This window comes from Panthera pardus, unplaced genomic scaffold, assembly GCF_024362965.1.
Source record: "Panthera pardus isolate Hobbes unplaced genomic scaffold, ASM2436296v1 HiC_scaffold_7, whole genome shotgun sequence".
Taxonomy (NCBI): Eukaryota; Metazoa; Chordata; class Mammalia; order Carnivora; family Felidae; genus Panthera; species Panthera pardus.
In genome coordinates this window covers 56,626,877-56,645,806 of record NW_026527002.1, presented here as the reverse complement: position 1 = coordinate 56,645,806, position 18,930 = coordinate 56,626,877, and the positions used below count along the sequence as shown (strand labels likewise).

Sequence of the window (18,930 nt, the reverse complement as noted above, 5' to 3'; positions counted from 1 at the left end):
AAGCATTTGGCTAACCTTGAGCAAGTTGCAGAAAAACAACCAACCAGCCTTGGAAACCAGGCTTTCTGTCGGTATTCTCAATTTTATTTACTTATTTTTAAAGTTTATTTATTTATTTTGAGAGAGAAAGATAAAGAAAGTGAGTAGGGGAGAGGCAGAGAGAGAAGGAGAAAGAGAATCCCAAGCAGGCTCCCCGCTGCCAGTGCAAAACCTGATGTAGGGCTCCAACTCATGAGTGGTGAGATCATGACCTGAGCCGAAATTAAGAGTCACGCGCTTAACCGACTGAGCCACCCAAGAGCCTCTGGGTAATCTCAATTTAAATGTTTTTAATGTTTATTTATTTTTGAGAGAGAGAGAGACAGAGACAGAGTGTGAGCAGGGGAGGGGCAGAGAGAAATGAAGACACAGAATCTGAAACAGGCTCCAGGCTCTGATCTGTCAGCACAGAGCTTGATGCAAGGCTCAAACTCACGAACCGTGAGATCATGACCTGAGCCGAAGTCTGGCGCTTAACTGACTGAGCCACCCAGACCCCCTTTGGTATTCTCAGTTTTAAATGTCTACCATAAAAAAGCATTATTTTGATAATAAGAGCAAAATTTATATAATATGAGTTCAAGTGTTACTTAAGGTCTACTGAGCTTGGAATTTTAAAAGTATCCATGTGGATTCCAACCTTCTTAACTTGATATATGTAGGAATTAATATATGTGATTGTCCTTGGGGAGCATGTAGTGACCTGATTTAGGAAGTGTATAATAATTTCCTCTTCTTCATAAATGATTTGAGTTGGTTATTATTGGCACATTTACATTTTAATTATAAATATTTTGCAGATTTATGATGGAAAAGATAAAACGACTCATCTACTAGGTGCATTTACTGGTGCGTCCATGCGAGGCTTGACTCTTAGCAGCACTTCAAATCAGCTCTGGCTAGAATTCAATTCTGATTCTGAAGGGACAGATGAAGGTTTTCAACTTGTCTATACCAGTAAGTATTTTGGAAGAAAAAGAAAAAAGAAAACAAAGGCCAAACACTGATGCTGAGTATTTATTAAATAACTATAATATACCAGGTGATGTAATATCCAACATTTGATCAAGAATTTGAAGTTTAGAATTACCTTCAATATATGTAATTTTATTTGGCCCTAAAAACAATTCCATAAATTACAGGTATTCTAACTGTTGCAATTTCACAGTTGAAACAAGTAAGGTTAAGAATGGTTAAGTAATTTGTGACTTTGGGCTTATTTATTTATGTATTTTTAAAATAGCAATATTCTCCAAGTTTGATATTTAATAAATACTTATTTCTTATTTTTTTAATAGATGGAAATTCAGTGTTTGCAAAATTCACACAACCTATGTGTGGTAGTTATAGTTGGATAGTCATTAATGATAACTGGATGGTTTCTGATGAGTTTACATTAGAGTTAAGGTTTTATTTTGTTTTGCTTATGTGTTGAATTGCTTTATTAAAAATAAATTCATACAGAACTATTGCATTATTCTCCAATTGGCTATTCCAACAAATAAGTAGAAGTTCAAAGGTTGGTGGGTCACATCCATTGTTTTATATGAATTAAATGAATTTATTTTATACCAGTGCCATAATATAAGAAATAGACTAATTGCATCTATCAACAATAAATTATATTCAAGTAATATATTTATTGAGTTCCTACTCTATAAGACAGTACACTAAGAAAGTAAATCACATATAAACCTGCGGTGGTTACTAGCTGTGTGTTTAACAACTGTATAATCTATCAGATCAAATTAGTTCTTGGAAGGTCAGAATACTCATTTAATTTAGCAAAATAAAACAGCAACATTCAGAAATCTTTACTTTTAGAATATTTGAAAAAAATCTGATGACTTCTATAAATTTTCTCAAGAAATAAGATGAATCGAAACTATTACAGAAATTGGGAAATTAAAAAGGTTACACCATGAAAGATACTCACACGGGATCCTAAAGGGAATTTGAATCAAGTTATTGTTTGTGAAAATATTCTTTCCTAATGATATGAGAAGTAGGAGACAACAGAGTATATCACATTAAAATTGTATTAAAAAAATCTGGTGCGTATGACTAAGAGATTACTCTTGCTCCCTGTTTATTTCAAGGCTTTTTTCTACCTGTGCTAGAATTGTTACACCAATAGTGTATCAAAACATAAATTAACAAAATGAATGTTCAATTCGTGTTTCTGAATCCTGAGAACTGTTGTGCACAATGCAGTTTTTTATGAAGTACTTCCAAAGACAAATGAAAATCCAAACAAACTGTGTTTACAGATATTACCAGGTGATATATTAAAAGTAATAATATTGAGAATTATTGCTCGAATATAATTGGTGCAATCTGCTCAGAAGGGCACATTTTTTAATCTGCTTTTCTCTTTTCCTTTCTCTGTTTTCTAACAAAGATGCTGACATTTTTCAAGATATGGCTCAATGTTTACATAATGATCTTTCTTTGCTCTGCATCATTTTGCATTTCCCCTTGTCTAAAATGTTAATGGGTGTCACAGGAGAAAAAAAAAGAAACTAGATTTCCTTTTTGGATATTTAAATTCTTTGTAACTTGAGATTACTGATGCAAAGATACTGGACATTGTAGGACGTACCTGCATTTAAAATTGTGTGGGTTGCTTAGGTGTCTGGAATGAATAAAATCATTGACTTTATTCTCATTGGTATGAGCTACTAGATGTCAGAAAGAGAGATCTTAAAAAGCAAATATTTGAAGTCACTCTTCTTAATGACTCTAGTTTTTCATTATAGAATGTGTGTCTCTATGAAGATGGAAAGCTATAGAATTGGGAAGAGAATAGAAAAGCAATTATTCTTTTAAAAGCGTAAATATGTATCTATAAATACTTTTCAGTCTCTGAACTAAACTAAAATGTATATACGCCTATTTCCAAGTTGTCTCTGGATATCACCAGGTCAGTGAAGGGTCCTGTGATTTTCTGAATTGAGAGCTGTGTTCTGAGCCCCTCTGCTGGGGAGGCTCCTGGAACTAGTAACACGGCTGTTATTAATTGTATTTGTTCTTAAGGATTACTTCTGGTTTTTACAGTGGTGGTCTTTCTACATATCTACAGTGATCTTAATAGTTAACCACAGATATCCTAGCTTTGACAGAAACGTGTGCCCATCCTCCAAATGTATTTTCATTTGCAGCCATAGGCTGCTTTCTCTTCCTGGTTAACAATTATTGGTATGCCCCAACCTGAATCATCAACTGAGCCTTTGAGCTAAGACTCCTCTTCAATATTTCCCCACTGCCGCTTACCTTCCTTCAGCTAGAGTTAGCCGACTTTTTAACATGCCTTTTGCAGTAGTTTATATTTGCAACTAATATAGCAGTTATCACACTCTACTGTGGTTATGCTTTTTTACAAACATATTGTGCATAGTTCTTCAGGGGCCATTTCCTCTCATAATGTCTACAGTCAGTTTAGTTCAATCGCATGTTTTTTTACATATTCTTGGTAAATTAATATGTGGTCTGAATACTGATTTTATACAAATGCTTTTGTGTTATAGAAGAAGATTCTACTAGGGCACATATTTTAAATATTCATAAACTTCTTAGAGGCAGTTACTAATTTACGAACATAAAAGAATTTGCTAAGATGCCCAAACATGAGAAAAGAATGTAAAAGACCATGTTTTTGTATAAGAATCCCTGTATCTATTTCTCAATCTAATTCCACCCTGCCATTCTGTGTTATGTTCCTCCTTAGAATTATCCACACTTTTTCTCCGAAACATCTGAGAGAGCCCTTTGTGATACAGAGGAATCCCCAGGCTCCACATTGAGAGAACTGGAGACAGGAAAGGAGTCAGGTGACTCTAGGGCAGATCAAGTAAGGATTCATGAATGAGGTAGTTTTTTAGGTTGGATTGGCAGGTCAAAAAAAGAAATGGTAGAGAGTATTCTGGGCAAAGAATAGGATGAAGACAGGCACAGAGACTAGAAAGATCATGTGAAGCACATTCAAGGCAAATACAGAAGATAATCCAATTCAGATTAATTCCACTTGCATTTCCCCTCACAATTCTCACAATTCTAGTCTTAGCATAAACAGGCCTTTGGTGACCACCCTTATAATGACAGGTATCCTATGTCACAGTAGTCACTCTCTAGCTTTCTATCATCCATTTTGTTGACTTGTGTGGTTGCCTGGTTATTTCCAGCTTTGAGTACAGAGAAACACATTTGGCTGAGATAAAAATGAGGAAATATTTTAGAGAAGACCTTTTTAAGGTACATTTTATTCCAACTGTCCATTCATTATATAATCACTAAGAAAGCAAATGTTTTTAAAAGTAAATGCAATTCTTTCCAAAAACACTTTTGTCACTTTATGCCTGAGAATCTGAATGCTTTCTTATTGGCTACCCTTACAATCGGGGAGTAACTTAGACCTAGTATCTTTAATGCAGTATGTGTAGTATTTAAACTTTATTTCTTGAAGTTATGCTTCATTACAGATTCTTTTAGCTCTCTTCATTTATAGTTATCCCACTTTAATTCAGTGGAAAGTAATTGGGTATTTTAAACAACCATCCATTACAGAGCTAAATCACACCTTTTTGATGGATTATAACATTGTCTTCTCAAAAGCTGATCCGGTAAATGTCCATGATGCCCAGCCATTAGGCAGTACCTCTGGGCTCAGATGTCCTCTGGTTATCACCTCTGTACATTTAATTTACTAAAAAGCCCATTGGAGAAATGTTCATTATCCCAAGGGAAAAGTTCAGCTATATATTTGGCCCTTTTAGCCTCTCAGTCATGTTGCCTGAAATGATTCATAAATCCACATGGAACATGCCCATTTCAAATTTTATATTCAAACTAAAGATGGGCATTAGCTAATTTGTGACACCTTTTCTTTGCACTAACCTTATAAATATATAATAAATTATCCTTATTTAAAATGTTCAATATAATTGCCAGTATGTTGTTGGCAGTGCTAGTCATGAAAAATAATCAGATGATTTACTAACTCTAACTTTATTCTCTGGATATAATATATTGACTGCAAATGCAAGTAGAGAATAAGTAAATTACAAGGGAGCAGCAAAGTTACTCCATGTGGTTCTTTGTCCTCTAGACCACTTAACAGATGTATTTGGCATTTCTTTTGCGGTTTAAATCTTGAAATTAACCAGGTAATAAAGGAAGTACTGACTAATGCTGCATTATGTAGTACAAAGTATTCTAACTAAAATGTTAAAGAAATATTTCTTATCCGTCATTTACATAGGCAATATTATATGTGGGTCTCAAAACATTAAAATATTTAGGGAAAAGAAAAGAGTAGCCTAGACCTTAAAGCTACATCTTTAAAGTGGAGTAAGATGTCCAAAACAAGATATACAAGCAAAGATCTGTCAATAGTCAGGAGCATCTCTGCCCTTGTAAGTACTTCCCTGAAGTGTAGGGACTAAAAACCTGACAACTCTTGCCAGTGAAGATCTCTACTTAGATCCTGCCAATTAAAGCCAGTCCTGTGAGAGCTGAGAGGTGGCATCAGTGGAGAAGCTATTATTTTCCACTAGCATCCGCAGGCGGGAATGTGGGAACTCCAGGATTTCCTGAAAGCCAGCAGTGGTCTTCTGACCTTCACTGCGTCTGCATTTCTTATATTTTCCCTCTAATTTCTTGTATGGAATCCTAGCAATTCAAACTAAGTGGCTTCTATTTTCCCAATCAATCCCCAGTCACCAAGTAGTTTTTGAGTACCTCTATAGCAAAACACACCATAAAGTAAAAAGATGAGACATTTCTAGGAGATACTAACAATATATGTAACAGAAAAATATAAACTCTATAGAAAAGAATCCTTCAAATTAATAAGAAAGAGAATAGTCTAAAAGAAAGTTTCACGGTAAAGAAACCTCAAGTAGTCAGTAAGCAAACAAAAAAAAAATTCCTAATAGAAATTGAGAAAAATTAAACCCCAAATAATATGTTATTACACATTCATAAGGTTACTAAAAATTAAAAAGCTCTCTAACACTAAGTGCTGATGGCAATTTGTTCTTTTAACTTTAGGGAATGCAAGTTGGTAAAGTCACCTGGGAGGGTAATTTGGCAATATTTAGTAAAATTCCATTCTTACATATGTCTAGAATGCACCAACCATACATTTGGCCAAATACCAAGTGGCTGATGGTTAAAAATTAATATTCAAGCAAAGCTGGATCTCACCATCCCAGAATGATGTACAAATATATGATGTGCAAGACACAAACTAGCACATTTAAAAATATCACTCACTTTTTCATGCCCAACAGATTAAAATATAGGAAAGTCTGTGAGTAATGTGTTTTCTACTCAGAACTTTATACGTAGGATTTAGAGCAATGACAATTAAGAAAAAAAAAAAGAATTCTTTACCATATCTCCTTTCTTTCAGTTGGAAATACATAGCAATCATTTCCACAAACCTTTGCTTATTTAAGTGTTTAACTTCTATTCCTCAAAACTGTAAGGATTATCTTCTTACAGCATTCATATAAAGATTGTGGTTTCAAAGTTTGATGTTTCCTAGAGTTTGATGAGTAAGAAATACATGTGTGCCATTTTTTTAAATTAGTTTGACTCGTGAAAAAAATGGAATGTGTAGTCATATAAAACTTTCTTCTCTTTATTCCTATTACATTCTTTCTTTTTAAATTAAAAACATATTTTTTTTAATTTAGAAAGAAAGAGAGAGTGAGCACGAGCAGGGGAGAGGGGTAGAGAAAGTGAGACAGAGAGACAGAGAGACAGAGAGAGAAAGAGAGAGAGACTCTCAAGCATACTCCACGCTGTGTGGAGCCAGATGTGGGATTCAATTCCACAACCCTGGGATCATGACCTGAGCCAAAATCAAGAGTCAGATGCTCAACCGACTGAACCACCCAGGCATCCCTCCTATTATATTCTTTGTCATCTCTGAATCAAAGAGGATTGTCATGGTTGCCATGGGTGACTGTGACTGTGGACTATTTCCTGCTTGCGAATTTTAAAGTGATGATGTTGACATTATGTTTTGTACACATCTTCGTATGAATATAAAGAATTCTAAAATAATACTTTTTCTTGCAAGATTCATGGCCTAAGTAGAATTTACTAATCAAACATTAAGTATAATTCTTAAAGATTCCACTAAATATTATGAACCAAATTCACCAAAGAATTCTACAGAGATTAAAATTATGATAGAATGATCTTTGTCTCCTTGTGTTATTATTTAAACTTGAATTAATGTTTTTAGTTTCAGATGTCATCCTCAACTGTATTTAGCTAGCATGCTTTCTCAGTTCTCTTATTAACAATCTATCTCCCTTTTTATTTAACAATTTGACGGTGTTTACTGTTGGTCTATGCAATTAACATACCTTAATTCACCATGAAATACTCTATAAGGTAACTTTTAGAATATTAAAAACATATTTACATTTTAACTGAGTTTCAAAAAAATAAAGTGTATAAAGATCTCGTTTGAAGTTCCATCAAAAATGCTGACTTATATTCAAAGAGTGAGTTTTCAAATACCATTTATATTTTTAAGCCATCTGCCTTATTGTATTATTTGTACTGTTTTTCTGACCATATGACATTCCCCCATGTGAATACACAGCTGTTGTTCATAATCAAATGGAATAGAAATTATGTGGAGGTAGGAATTAAACTATTCATCTCTCAGTAGATCAAGGAAGAAGTTGAATAGCAGATTAGCAGATTTTGATGCAATCTTTAGGACAAAGTGAGCTCTGCATCCCTACGTGGTACATGCCCTATAGTAATGCTTACATTTGTGCAAAAGCAGACAAAAAGTATAGCCTTTTTGTAGCAGGGAATAATGGGAAACAATGTAAAAGTTCATCAGTTAGAAAATAAATAAATCAATTTTGTAGTAAGTTTCTAATGGAATACCACAGAGTAGTTAAAATGAATAAAATGTGTGTGTGTGTGTGTGTGTGTGTGTGTGCATGTGTGCGTGTGTGTGTGTGTGTGTGTGTAAAGGTAAAAACACAATGCTGGCAAAAATAGTTTCAGAAGAATTTTTAAAATAATTTCATAGTTTATAAAGTGTATAAATAACTTGCAAAACATTCTATATAGTGTTCATAGACATATAGATATGTGATGAAAATAGGGGGCGCCTGGGTGCCTCAGTTGTTTGATGGTCTGACTCTTGATTTTGGCTCAGGTCATAATCTCACGGTACACGGGATAGAACCCCACATGGGGCTCTGCACTAGCAGTGTGCAGAGCCTGCTTGAGATTCTCTGTCTCTCTCTCTCTGCCCCTCCCCTACTCATGCACATGCATGCTCTCCCTCTCCCTCTCCCTCTCCCTCTCTCTCAAAATAAATAAATAAAATATAAAATATACATATATAAATATATATAAGTATATATATATAAATATATATATATAATAGGTATGAGAAGAATACATTAATTCAGAATATTTACTAGCTCTTGGTAGGGAAAATCTGAAAGTGGTTGAGAAGGGAACAAAAAGGAGCTTTACTTGTTTTATAATATTTATTTCTTGATATTAATATCAATATGAATATTAATCTGAAATAATATTAATTTTTATCTGAAGCTACTATGATAGTAGAATCTGATAGAGTCAGATGGTGAAGTTGTTATGTTATCCTTTGTAGTCTTTTGTAGGTTTCCAATAACAACTTAAAAATAAATTAGAAATCCTTATACTACATAGTAGCAGGAAAGGAATTAAATCTCTGTTGAAGTTATTAAGTCAAAAGGATTTAGGTAATGGGGATTTTCAGTTCATTTTGTGCTCTAGAAATTTTCATTTCATCAGAGTATCAAATTTCACAAGGAATGGTGAATATTTATAGCATATATGATTTTTCATACACATCTTTATTTAATTGTCAGTTTCAAGTATTTGAGCTTTTCAATGAAAAGACTGGCAGCTGAATGTTTCCATAAAGATAAGACAGATCTGAATATTTATGAATAGGCAACAATAATTCCACCAAATTGGACTAAATTATGTTGTGCTTTGTAGCTTATATAGTATTGTCCATGTGCATTTTCATCTACAATGCAAAGTATTATAAATTATCTTAATTTACAAAGAATATCTCCATTTTACCTCATCACCAGCAATTGCCAACCACATTTACAGAACATTCAAATTAAGGAAGGATGAATTTGGTAATGAACCTTGAAAAGAGAGCTTGATTTCCATTTTTATTTTGATAAATGATATACGGTAAAACTCAGAAGTGGCTGCATTTTGAATGATAAACTGAATATTATGTCTGGTAGAAGGCACGCAAACTTGTAATTTTTGAGCAAGAACACTTTAAATGCAGTATTAAGTATGCAGATTCATGCAAAGTAATGTGTCCTGAAAATGTAAAGTTGCTACTTCTGCCATTTCTGTTTCTATGTTTGAAAGACTGGCTTGCTTGACCGTGTATCTTTATATCTCATTTATGTCACGATTTGAGTTAGTGACTTGTGACTTGTTGTTGGGCTCTGTTTCTGACGCCATTTATATTTGCTTTATTTTAACATATTTTCACCCAAACAGAGCTGTCACAAATTGATCCATAAGGGAAATTCCTGAAGACTTTTTTAATTGTTTCATAAACTTCAGTTTCTCATCAGCATTATTTTAGTTTCGTCCTCAGTTATCTCCTTGAGATAATTGCCTCTAATAATCCACATCCATCCATAGAAATTATTACACATCTGCCGTGAGCCAAGATTTATGCTGGGAAGTCATTGTGGGAAAGAGGGAAAAATTGAAATAATTCCACTCTATAGAAAAACAAAGAAAAGAAGCAAATGATTGTAAATTAATTAAAATGTGTAAAGTATTTCTCTGAGTTAACAGAAGAAAAAATGGTTAATACCCCATAGAAGAGAGTAGGAAGGGCTCCTTCCTCTGATAGATAATGTATCCCTCAAAATGCTGAAGTTACAATATGTATTTAGTACTTGGATATGTGCAAATTCTAGTGATTTAATGTATGTTTTGACATTCTAGGAAGTCAATGATGCAAATTAGTGATTTGCCATATATGAGATAATGCATGCTTTTGTTGTTGTTGTTGTTCTAGTTCAAATCTAGATTAATTTGGTCAAGGATTTGTGCCTATAAAGGAGACAGAGACTGCTTTTTGATTATCCTATGATTTATACACATAACATTTTTTTTTTCTCCAGCATTATTTGTCTTGAAGTCACAGGTTTTCCTATCTCATAAGGCTATCTGGAATACTCTTTATAGTCCTCTAGTCTCAGAAGCTATAACTGGTGTAAATAGCACCTAATTATCTTTGGTACATTCACTCTATCATTTATCTTATATTTATACACTTGGTAAAACATTAAAGACAAGAACTCTATGGCTAAGGAGCCTAGATTTTGATTGCTACTATCGTGTTTAATTTATATTATGAGGTATCCTTTTCCAGTTCTTTCAGGATCTTTATAGTGAACTGTGCTGACAGTGGTTTTTAATATTCACTTTTGTTGACTTTATTCTGCATATGGACACAAGATCTTCTGGATCTAAACAGATTAATAATTGTTATTTAAATAATATAATAATAATATTGGTATGTCCCACACACTTCTGACCTACTCCTTACCCCTGTAGTAACATGATGGAAATCAGATGGAAAAATCTGCATGGGTGGCCAGTGGCAAGGCATGAGGAAAAATGGACATGCTCTGCTGAAGTCAGCTATCTTGCCTTCCTCTCCTGAAAGCAGGAAGAAAGAACTTTGCTGCTTGGAGATGGGATGGAAAGGATCTTGAGTTCTCTCTCTTTTTTTTTTTTTTTTAACCGCAGAATGTAAATACATTTCTCTAAGAGCCAGATTAGCCTATGTCTCCAGTTTTTATAACCTAGAGATGTCTGTAAGTCATCTCGTTCTCCCCCTTGGTGCAAACACAAACGTCCTCTGGAGTCAGGTAAAGCTCTCTGGCGTTCTCTCACTCCTGGTACGGGTAGTTGTAAATTAACTTCTCCAGTGCTACTCTTATCTCAGGAAATAAAGTTTCCAGCAAAATTCATGCAAAAGCCCAAACTCTGCTGAACACAAACGTAGTTTCTTTGTACCACAGAATAACATGCTGCTTCGATTTGTTTTTGTTTTCTTGTGAGAATTTCTGAAAGCTGTACATTTTGGAGGGGGCAGGATATAAAGATTCCGAGTTCTTAAACCTGAATACTATTATTATGTCTCGAAAAACTATGTTTTCAATATGAGACTATCATTATAATGATCACTATAATGCTATCAAAGTAAAGCAATCTACAGTTCTATTTGCAGTGGACATATCTGTGAATTGGACAATTATTGGACATGTTTTGTCAAAATTTTAAAATTTTGATGACTTGACTCTAGTAGTCACACTGGTCAGAATTTATTATTAGCCGCAATTCACTTGAGGTAAGCGAGAGGCTTAGTGCTACAAGCCACGATATAGTTATATAGACCATGGGGTATCACTGATAAACTTTAAAATTACAATCAACCAATCAAATTACAACAAATTCTAATTTTCAAGAAAATAACTTTATGGATGCTGTATATATACTATCAAAATTGAATAATGTAAGAGTAATAATATAAGTAGGAAAAGGTATGTAATTATACTAAAAATAATCAAAGACTGTTGGTATAATTTTAAATCTTCCTGTTAAATGTTGCCTTTAATGACTCTGTGTCCTTATCACAGGTTTTGAACTTTCACACTGTGAGGATCCTGGTATTCCACAATTTGGATACAAGATCAGTGACCAAGGCCACTTTGCTGGGAGCACTATTATTTATGGATGCAATCCAGGCTATACTCTCCACGGGAGTAGCCTTCTCAAATGCATGACAGGGGAGAGAAGGGCATGGGACTATCCTCTGCCTTCCTGTATTGGTAAGATACTCTCACATTTTCATAAATAGTTCTTTGGGAGTGCTATCCAAATACGCTGTCCCTTTTCAAGTGATTTTATCTGTTCACGCACAGCTCACAGCTTAAATCATGAAGTTAATGAACTCATAGCTCAAATTTGTTGGAGGAAATTAATGGAAAGTGAAAGCGTCGTTTTCATAAGTTTGTCGATGAGTACATTTTTTTGTATCAAGTCATTCTTTCTCCTATCTTGATACAAAATTTAATTCACTATAAAAATATGTTAAGACTTGTCGTACATATTTATGGAATCACATTGACTAGGTTTGTTTTAATAAAATGAGCACCTGTCCCGGTATCAAGGTAGATTAAAAAACAATAAGCCTATTCTCAAAAACTTCAAAGGTTTTCTTTATATATGTATATAGATTTTCAAAAATCTGAGGAAGTACATGGGCTTTTCTTATGTGTATGTAGCATAACTAACCAATTTCAATAAAAAGAGGCAAGGGAGACACAATAACATAAGGTATATTGCCTCCATGAAGCTAGAGAATGGATCATTTTCTCTCACTGCACAACTGGAGGACTAGTACCATCTTGCAGATCAATTAATGAATGACTGGGTTTGTGTGAGTAGGAAGGTAGACAGAAATGTGTTGACAAAGATGTCTGTTTTCTTGTTGTTTTCTTTTGTTTTTTTCTGCTCCAGAGACCAAATAGGTCCCAGGCTGGAATACCAGAACAACAAAAGGAAACATTTTAACAAAACACTGACTCCTTAAATAGGGAGCCAACACTCGGTTACTCTTCAGCCATTCTTACTTCTTGCTGGTATTTGTAGAAGCACAAATCCATTCTGCCTCAGGCCCACATGAATAAAATTGACCTAAATTAAAAAAAAATTTACAGCTTTATTAAGGTATAACTGATATCTTAATACTGCAGCACATATTTAATGTATATAATTTGATGAGTTTGGAAACTTAAACCTTCCAAATTTGTATCTTTGTTAGTTGATATGGTTAACATAGGAATCTCCACAAAACCTACTAGAATGCAAATAGAAAAATGAAATTCCAGTCTTTAAAGGCCTTGCAACTAATTGCACTGTGTTTTTTTATGCCACAAGACCTCTGTTGGTTTATTCAAACATTGATTCACGTAGGAAGCAAACATGTTTTATCTAACCAAAATGCAATCATAGTCCTTTCTTTTCAGATGACATCTGATTTTGGATAGATTACGAGGATAATATCTAAATACTAATCAACCTAAATTAACAAAGCTTGGGATTCTGGAATATGACCAACAGTCAGCCCACTGGCGTTAATAATGAGAAAAATATAGCACTAATTCTAAGGTTGTATTCTTTGATGTGAATATGAAATATATTCAGAAAAGCATTAAGGATTATAATTGCACAAAACTATAAACTTGTAAATACTGATTTTCCATGCTGTCCTTAAAATTAAAATCAGAAACCAGATATATTTAAAATAACATATTTTCTATATGTGTTGAACCAAGCTAAAGACATTCTTCACTTTTTAAAAGACTTTATGTAAATGGAAGGACATTTGGTTCGTGATCAGAATTAATTTTGTTTGTAACAAATCGGTGCACTTCATATTTACAAATTTCCTGAGTCAAAACTTACTGGCTTGATACTGTTCAAGATTTCATGAGAGGGGTAAATTTATATGTTGTTTTTCCTTTTAATGATGGATAGACAGGAATAACAGCTGAAGACAGTTGGACACATGGCGTGTTGTGCTGGTGATTACTATGATAACAGAAGAGGAGATTCTATTTTAGATGGTGTTCTCTACTGGCAACAATTAATAGCCTTGCCACCTGGTCTAGCATCCTAATTTTTTGTGCTCACTTTGCCTCTGTCAAATAAGAAACTTTTTCGCAATTGTATGGATTATTTCTAGATAATTATGTTTCTGAAGCTTATACATGGATCAAACAAATACTTTTTGAAATACCATAGCCAGAGGATTTAACCTATATACCTTCTTTAAGCACTATTTCATTTTTATACTGCAAATATAAGTCTTCTCTTAAATATGAGCTGTAGTGTTATGGCATATCACACTGGCTCATTTGAAGTCAAAATGACAGGTAATGTTTGTAGAAAAGAAATCTGGAGAAAAAAGAACTATGTTAAATTTGAACATACAGCGTAGTACACAAAACCCCAATTTGACCTTTAATTGATTAAAAATTAATCTGGAGGAATAAAGTATAAAATCTGTTCTCATAGTAAGTGTATGCCATAAAAGTGATAATTATAAAGAAATAACGTAATAATGAATTGATATAGTTACATAGTTGAAGTTTATCCAACACAATTTTTGTTAAAAAATGAGAAAAAATCTAAACAAGTGATGGCAACATCTTAAATACTGGTATCTCATTTACTTAAAAAAATAACAAATTTGTTCTTATGAATTAACATTGCAATACAAAATCAAGTTGCTTAGTCCTCTGTGAGTGTATCAGTCAACATTCTCCAGTGAAAGAGAATGAATAGAATATCTAAATCTAGACTGATCTATCTATATGTATTTGTATCTAAGTGTCTATCTATCTATCTATCTATCTAAGCGATTTATTTATTTTGAGGAATTGACTCATGCAGTTGTGGGAGATGACAAGTCCAAAATACATAGGGAAAGTCAAAAGGCTGGAAATGCAGGCAGAGGTCAACTCTGCAGTTGTGAGGGAGAATTTCTTTTTTTCCCAAACACTTATTTTTTGCTCATAAGTTCTTCCCATTGACTAGATGAGGGCTACCCACATTATCAAGGATAACTTCTTTTAATTAACACCAACTGATTGTAGACATTAACCACATCTATAAAATACTTTCATATCAACACTAATGTTTGATTAAATACCTGGGCACTATTGCCTAACCAAGTTTACACGTAAAACTAATCATCACAATGTGGTAAAATAGAATATGTAAAATCTGTGAAATAAATTTACCTATAGGAATAGAGCCTATACATTGTGAACCATTAAATTCAATTGCCATTAGGTCTCTTCCAAAACAAAACCAAGAAGATTAAGTCAGTGATTGTAAGTAAGATCGAAACAGTGCAGAGAACAAGAAAAACAAATATAGGAGCGCCTTCAAATATTTAAGCAAAAAGTAAATTTTTTTTGTTTTTGTTTATTTTTTGGTAGGAAATAATCTGGAGGATTTTCAAATGTATGATGTATTATACAGTGTTATCCCTGTTTCTGGGGTTAGAGATGTAGAATAATATACTAACTGCAATACTTATTTTCTGTCATCTCCAGTACAGAGGATTCTTTCTAGATTATCTGTTTACTGAAATAAAACCCCTACAGACATCCCCATATATTAAATAGCATTCAAATGGAGAGGTAATCCCCCAAAAGATTTTTTAAAAATATTGTATAACAATACCTACACTTTTGATTTGATGAGTTTTATAAAATTTAAGGACTCATTAAATTAAACTAGATTTTACTGAAGTGAGAAATCTAATAAAAATGCCACTTTGACTTTGGGGAGGTTAAAAAGGAAAGAGTTTAGAGTGATTTAAAGGGGAATAAAAGGACAATGAAATTTAGAAGACCTGAGGGACCACAGTAAAGATTAGTTTTTCTCAGAGGTGGGGTAGCACGATGATAAATTATTCAGCCTACAACCAACGAGCAGTGAGCAACTTGCCATCTGTTTCCCCTTTTTAAATTATCGTTATGTAACAACACATCTTAAAATCTTTGAATGCCTAAACTCAGAGTGTTTGAGTGTGTCCTTTTTTTATTCCCTAGCTTATTATCTTTTATGTGATCTAACTTGAGACTTTATTGTTTTACTCTTTAGTGTATCATTGCTTCAATCAATACATTAATCTGAGGAAGTATATACAAAATGTATTGTCTTAAGAAGAGGGATTGTCAATCCTTATTTTCCTTAAGATGAAAAAACATATATTTTTAAGAAATTCGTAGATTGTTTTGCAAAGATTGGCATTAAATGGTGGTTTCATTTATTATTATTATTATTATTATTATTATTATTATTATTATTATTTTAGCTGAATGTGGAGGTCGTTTTAAAGGAGAATCTTCAGGAAGAATCTTATCTCCTGGTTATCCCTTTCCATATGACAATAATCTGCGTTGCATGTGGATGATTGAGGTAGATCCAGGAAACATTGTCAGGTAAATGGGTTTTATTTTCTCAGAATTACTGGGGAATCTGAAATTTCTGATCAGCCTCAATATACAATATCAAACAACAAGGTTTGTCAATATCTTTAGCCTTGGCCAAGAAGAACCTGGTTTTCATCTCTTCAAAGTATAACAAGTATTCACGGGTATGATTATTGTCACAGTGGTAGTTCATATAATCCCTAGATTCGTAGTTTTCATAGACCACAGAGATCGAGAAATGTTTTCTGCTTCTTTAGGACTTTAATCTTTCAATTCTTGGTGATTCAAGATGCTAAGTCCACCATTTTGATAGGGATACAAAGTTGTGCTGTCATCGTTGTAAATTCAGCATCAAGAACATTTGGAAGAAATAAGAACAGAAGGGGACTCAGTAACAATTCCCTGTCTTCCCTGGGTTTAGGCATATCTCTGGAGCATCAGCTCTCTGCCCTGTTAACTGTGTTTGATTTCCCTTTCCAGATGAATTTAGTTAGGTGGCTCACAATTCTTCACATTACTGACCCTTTGACGAGGGCAGAACTATCATCTCCTAAAACAGCACCAGCCAGCTTGCCAAAGTTATCACGTTCTCTAAACCCTAGTTTAACTACTGTGATCATGACAAGGAATAGGTTAATAAATGAACAGAAATAAATCCTCCCTTCAGACCTAATTTGAGCTAGTTGGTGTGTTATCACTCTCAAAACAATGACTTTAAATTTAAGAATTGCTGTTTTATGTATAGAAAATTTCAGACAGGCCTCTGGGTAGTGAAGGTGGTTATGGAAAACAAGTATTATTCTTCATCAACATGCTGAAAGGTGTATTGCATATTACTACTGCAAGGGAATTTGCAGAACTCAAAGTAGACTGCACCAGATCAACCCTCAGCCTGTTTTTCTTTAGATCACACGTTGTTTTATTTAAATATTAGAATTACTAAACTTAAAAATGTTAAATTCAACAGGATTCTGGAATTTTTTAAATTGAAGAACAATATTGGATATTAAATTGCAACACAAATTTAAAGCTGTGACATTTCACATACCTAACGCGGATGTGATGTATGTAGAGAGAGAGTGGAGCATGCTGCTGTAACTGGATTTCTAATTTTTGGCACTGGCCATGAAAAATATCAGACAATAATTATGTCTAGGCTAGATATAAAGCATATTTAACATGAAAAAGGGTTTTTTTTTTTTTGGTTTTTATGCATTTTGGGGGAGTAGGGTTGGGTAAACATTAATTTTCACATTAAGGAACTTCTTTATTCTTAGATTTCTGGGTATGATTATAATGTTGAATTTTTAAAAAATACTTTTTCTGTATATATTGAAATGTTTGTGTAATTTTTTCCTCATATCTATTATTGTGATGAAATGTATTGATTTTTTTAATATGAACTCATTCTTGCATTCCTTGAATCAACCTCATTTGATTCTGATAAAACAAACTTGAAACATCGGTAAAAATATATACTACGGATTCAGAAAACTTGAGTTCAATTCATGACTCTGCCACCCTTTGGCCAATTTTATTTAACCTGCCTCAAATCCATTTGCCACATTTATAGAATTGAGCTCAAATACGTGCCTGCTTCATTAAGTCATTATAACCATTAAACAAAGAAAATCTGCGTAATGCATTTTGCACAGTGCCTAGCATGTACTAGATGCTCCATAAGTGTCACCTACTGTGGCTACAGTTAAAATTCACAAACACACCCGGCACCTGGGTGGCTCAGTCTGTTAAGCGTCTGACTTCCGCTCAGTTCATGATCTCAAGGTTTGTGGGTTTGAGCCCCATGTAGGCTCTGTGCTGACAGCTTAGAGCTTGGAGCCTGCTTTGAATTCTGTGTGTGTGTCTCTCTCTGACCCTCCCCCACTCGCGCTCTGTATCTCTCTCTCAAAAATAAATAAGAATGTTTTTAAAACATTCTGAACACAGAAAAGACTGCAAATCTGAAATTTCTATAATTTACAAAGGTGATATAATAGACTTGTAATCATATTCTAGAAAAATAAATTATTCTGTTTAAGAAACATGTATTGAGGTTATATATGCTGTTTACCTAATTCATTTTTTATCTGATAGTATAAAAAATATCTAATAAAATTAAAGATGCATATCTGGTATATCTTTTTATTTAAAACTGAATCCATGTTTGAGATAATTAAATAGAGATATATGGTTCTCCCACAGCCTACAGTTTCTTGCTTTTGATACGGAAGCATCACATGATATCCTCCGAGTATGGGATGGTCCCCCAGAAAATGAGATGCTCTTAAAGGAAATCAGTGGATCTCTTATTCCTGAAGGAATCCATAGCACTCTCAACATAGTCACCATCCAGTTTGACACAGATTTTTATATCAGCAAATCTGGATTTGCAATTCAGTTTTCAAGTGAGTTATTATTTTATTTCTTAAATGAAAAGTAGGAATGCTATTCAAATAGTATTTTAACTTTCCTGCCCAAACCTTTTAAAATTTTAACGATCCTAACTATGCTTGTTTCTGGTCTTCCTATTATTCATCTTCAGTGAAGGTAAAATATTCTTGGAAAAAAGGAATATAATTAACTTGGAATTAATCAATTACTCGTTGAGACCTTCTCTCTAATTGTCAAGCCATTTTTTTTTTCAAGTAAAAGTGCTGCTAAAATAATTCAGCAAATGAAATAATTACATTACAAAAGCTTTACATTTCAATTTACCATAAAACTGATTATTTCAAAATGTGAAATTTTTTTAGATAAGGGAGGAAATGAATACTTGCCTTTACAAAAAAAG

General features: G+C 33.5%; 1 protein-coding gene across 6 annotated transcripts in view; it reads left to right on the top strand.

Annotated features, from left to right (window-relative positions):
• The window catches only part of CSMD3 (CUB and Sushi multiple domains 3), a 1,247,213-nt gene that overhangs the window by 915,477 nt on the left and 312,806 nt on the right, over positions 1-18,930 (top strand). For all 6 annotated transcript variants that reach the window (XM_053896606.1, XM_019467839.2, XM_019467838.2 and 3 more), the window contains 4 exons: positions 840-996; positions 11,766-11,957; positions 16,022-16,148; positions 18,342-18,544. In XM_053896606.1, coding sequence (XP_053752581.1) covers positions 840-996; positions 11,766-11,957; positions 16,022-16,148; positions 18,342-18,544 — 679 coding nt within the window. The remainder of the gene's footprint in view (positions 1-839; positions 997-11,765; positions 11,958-16,021; positions 16,149-18,341; positions 18,545-18,930) is intronic.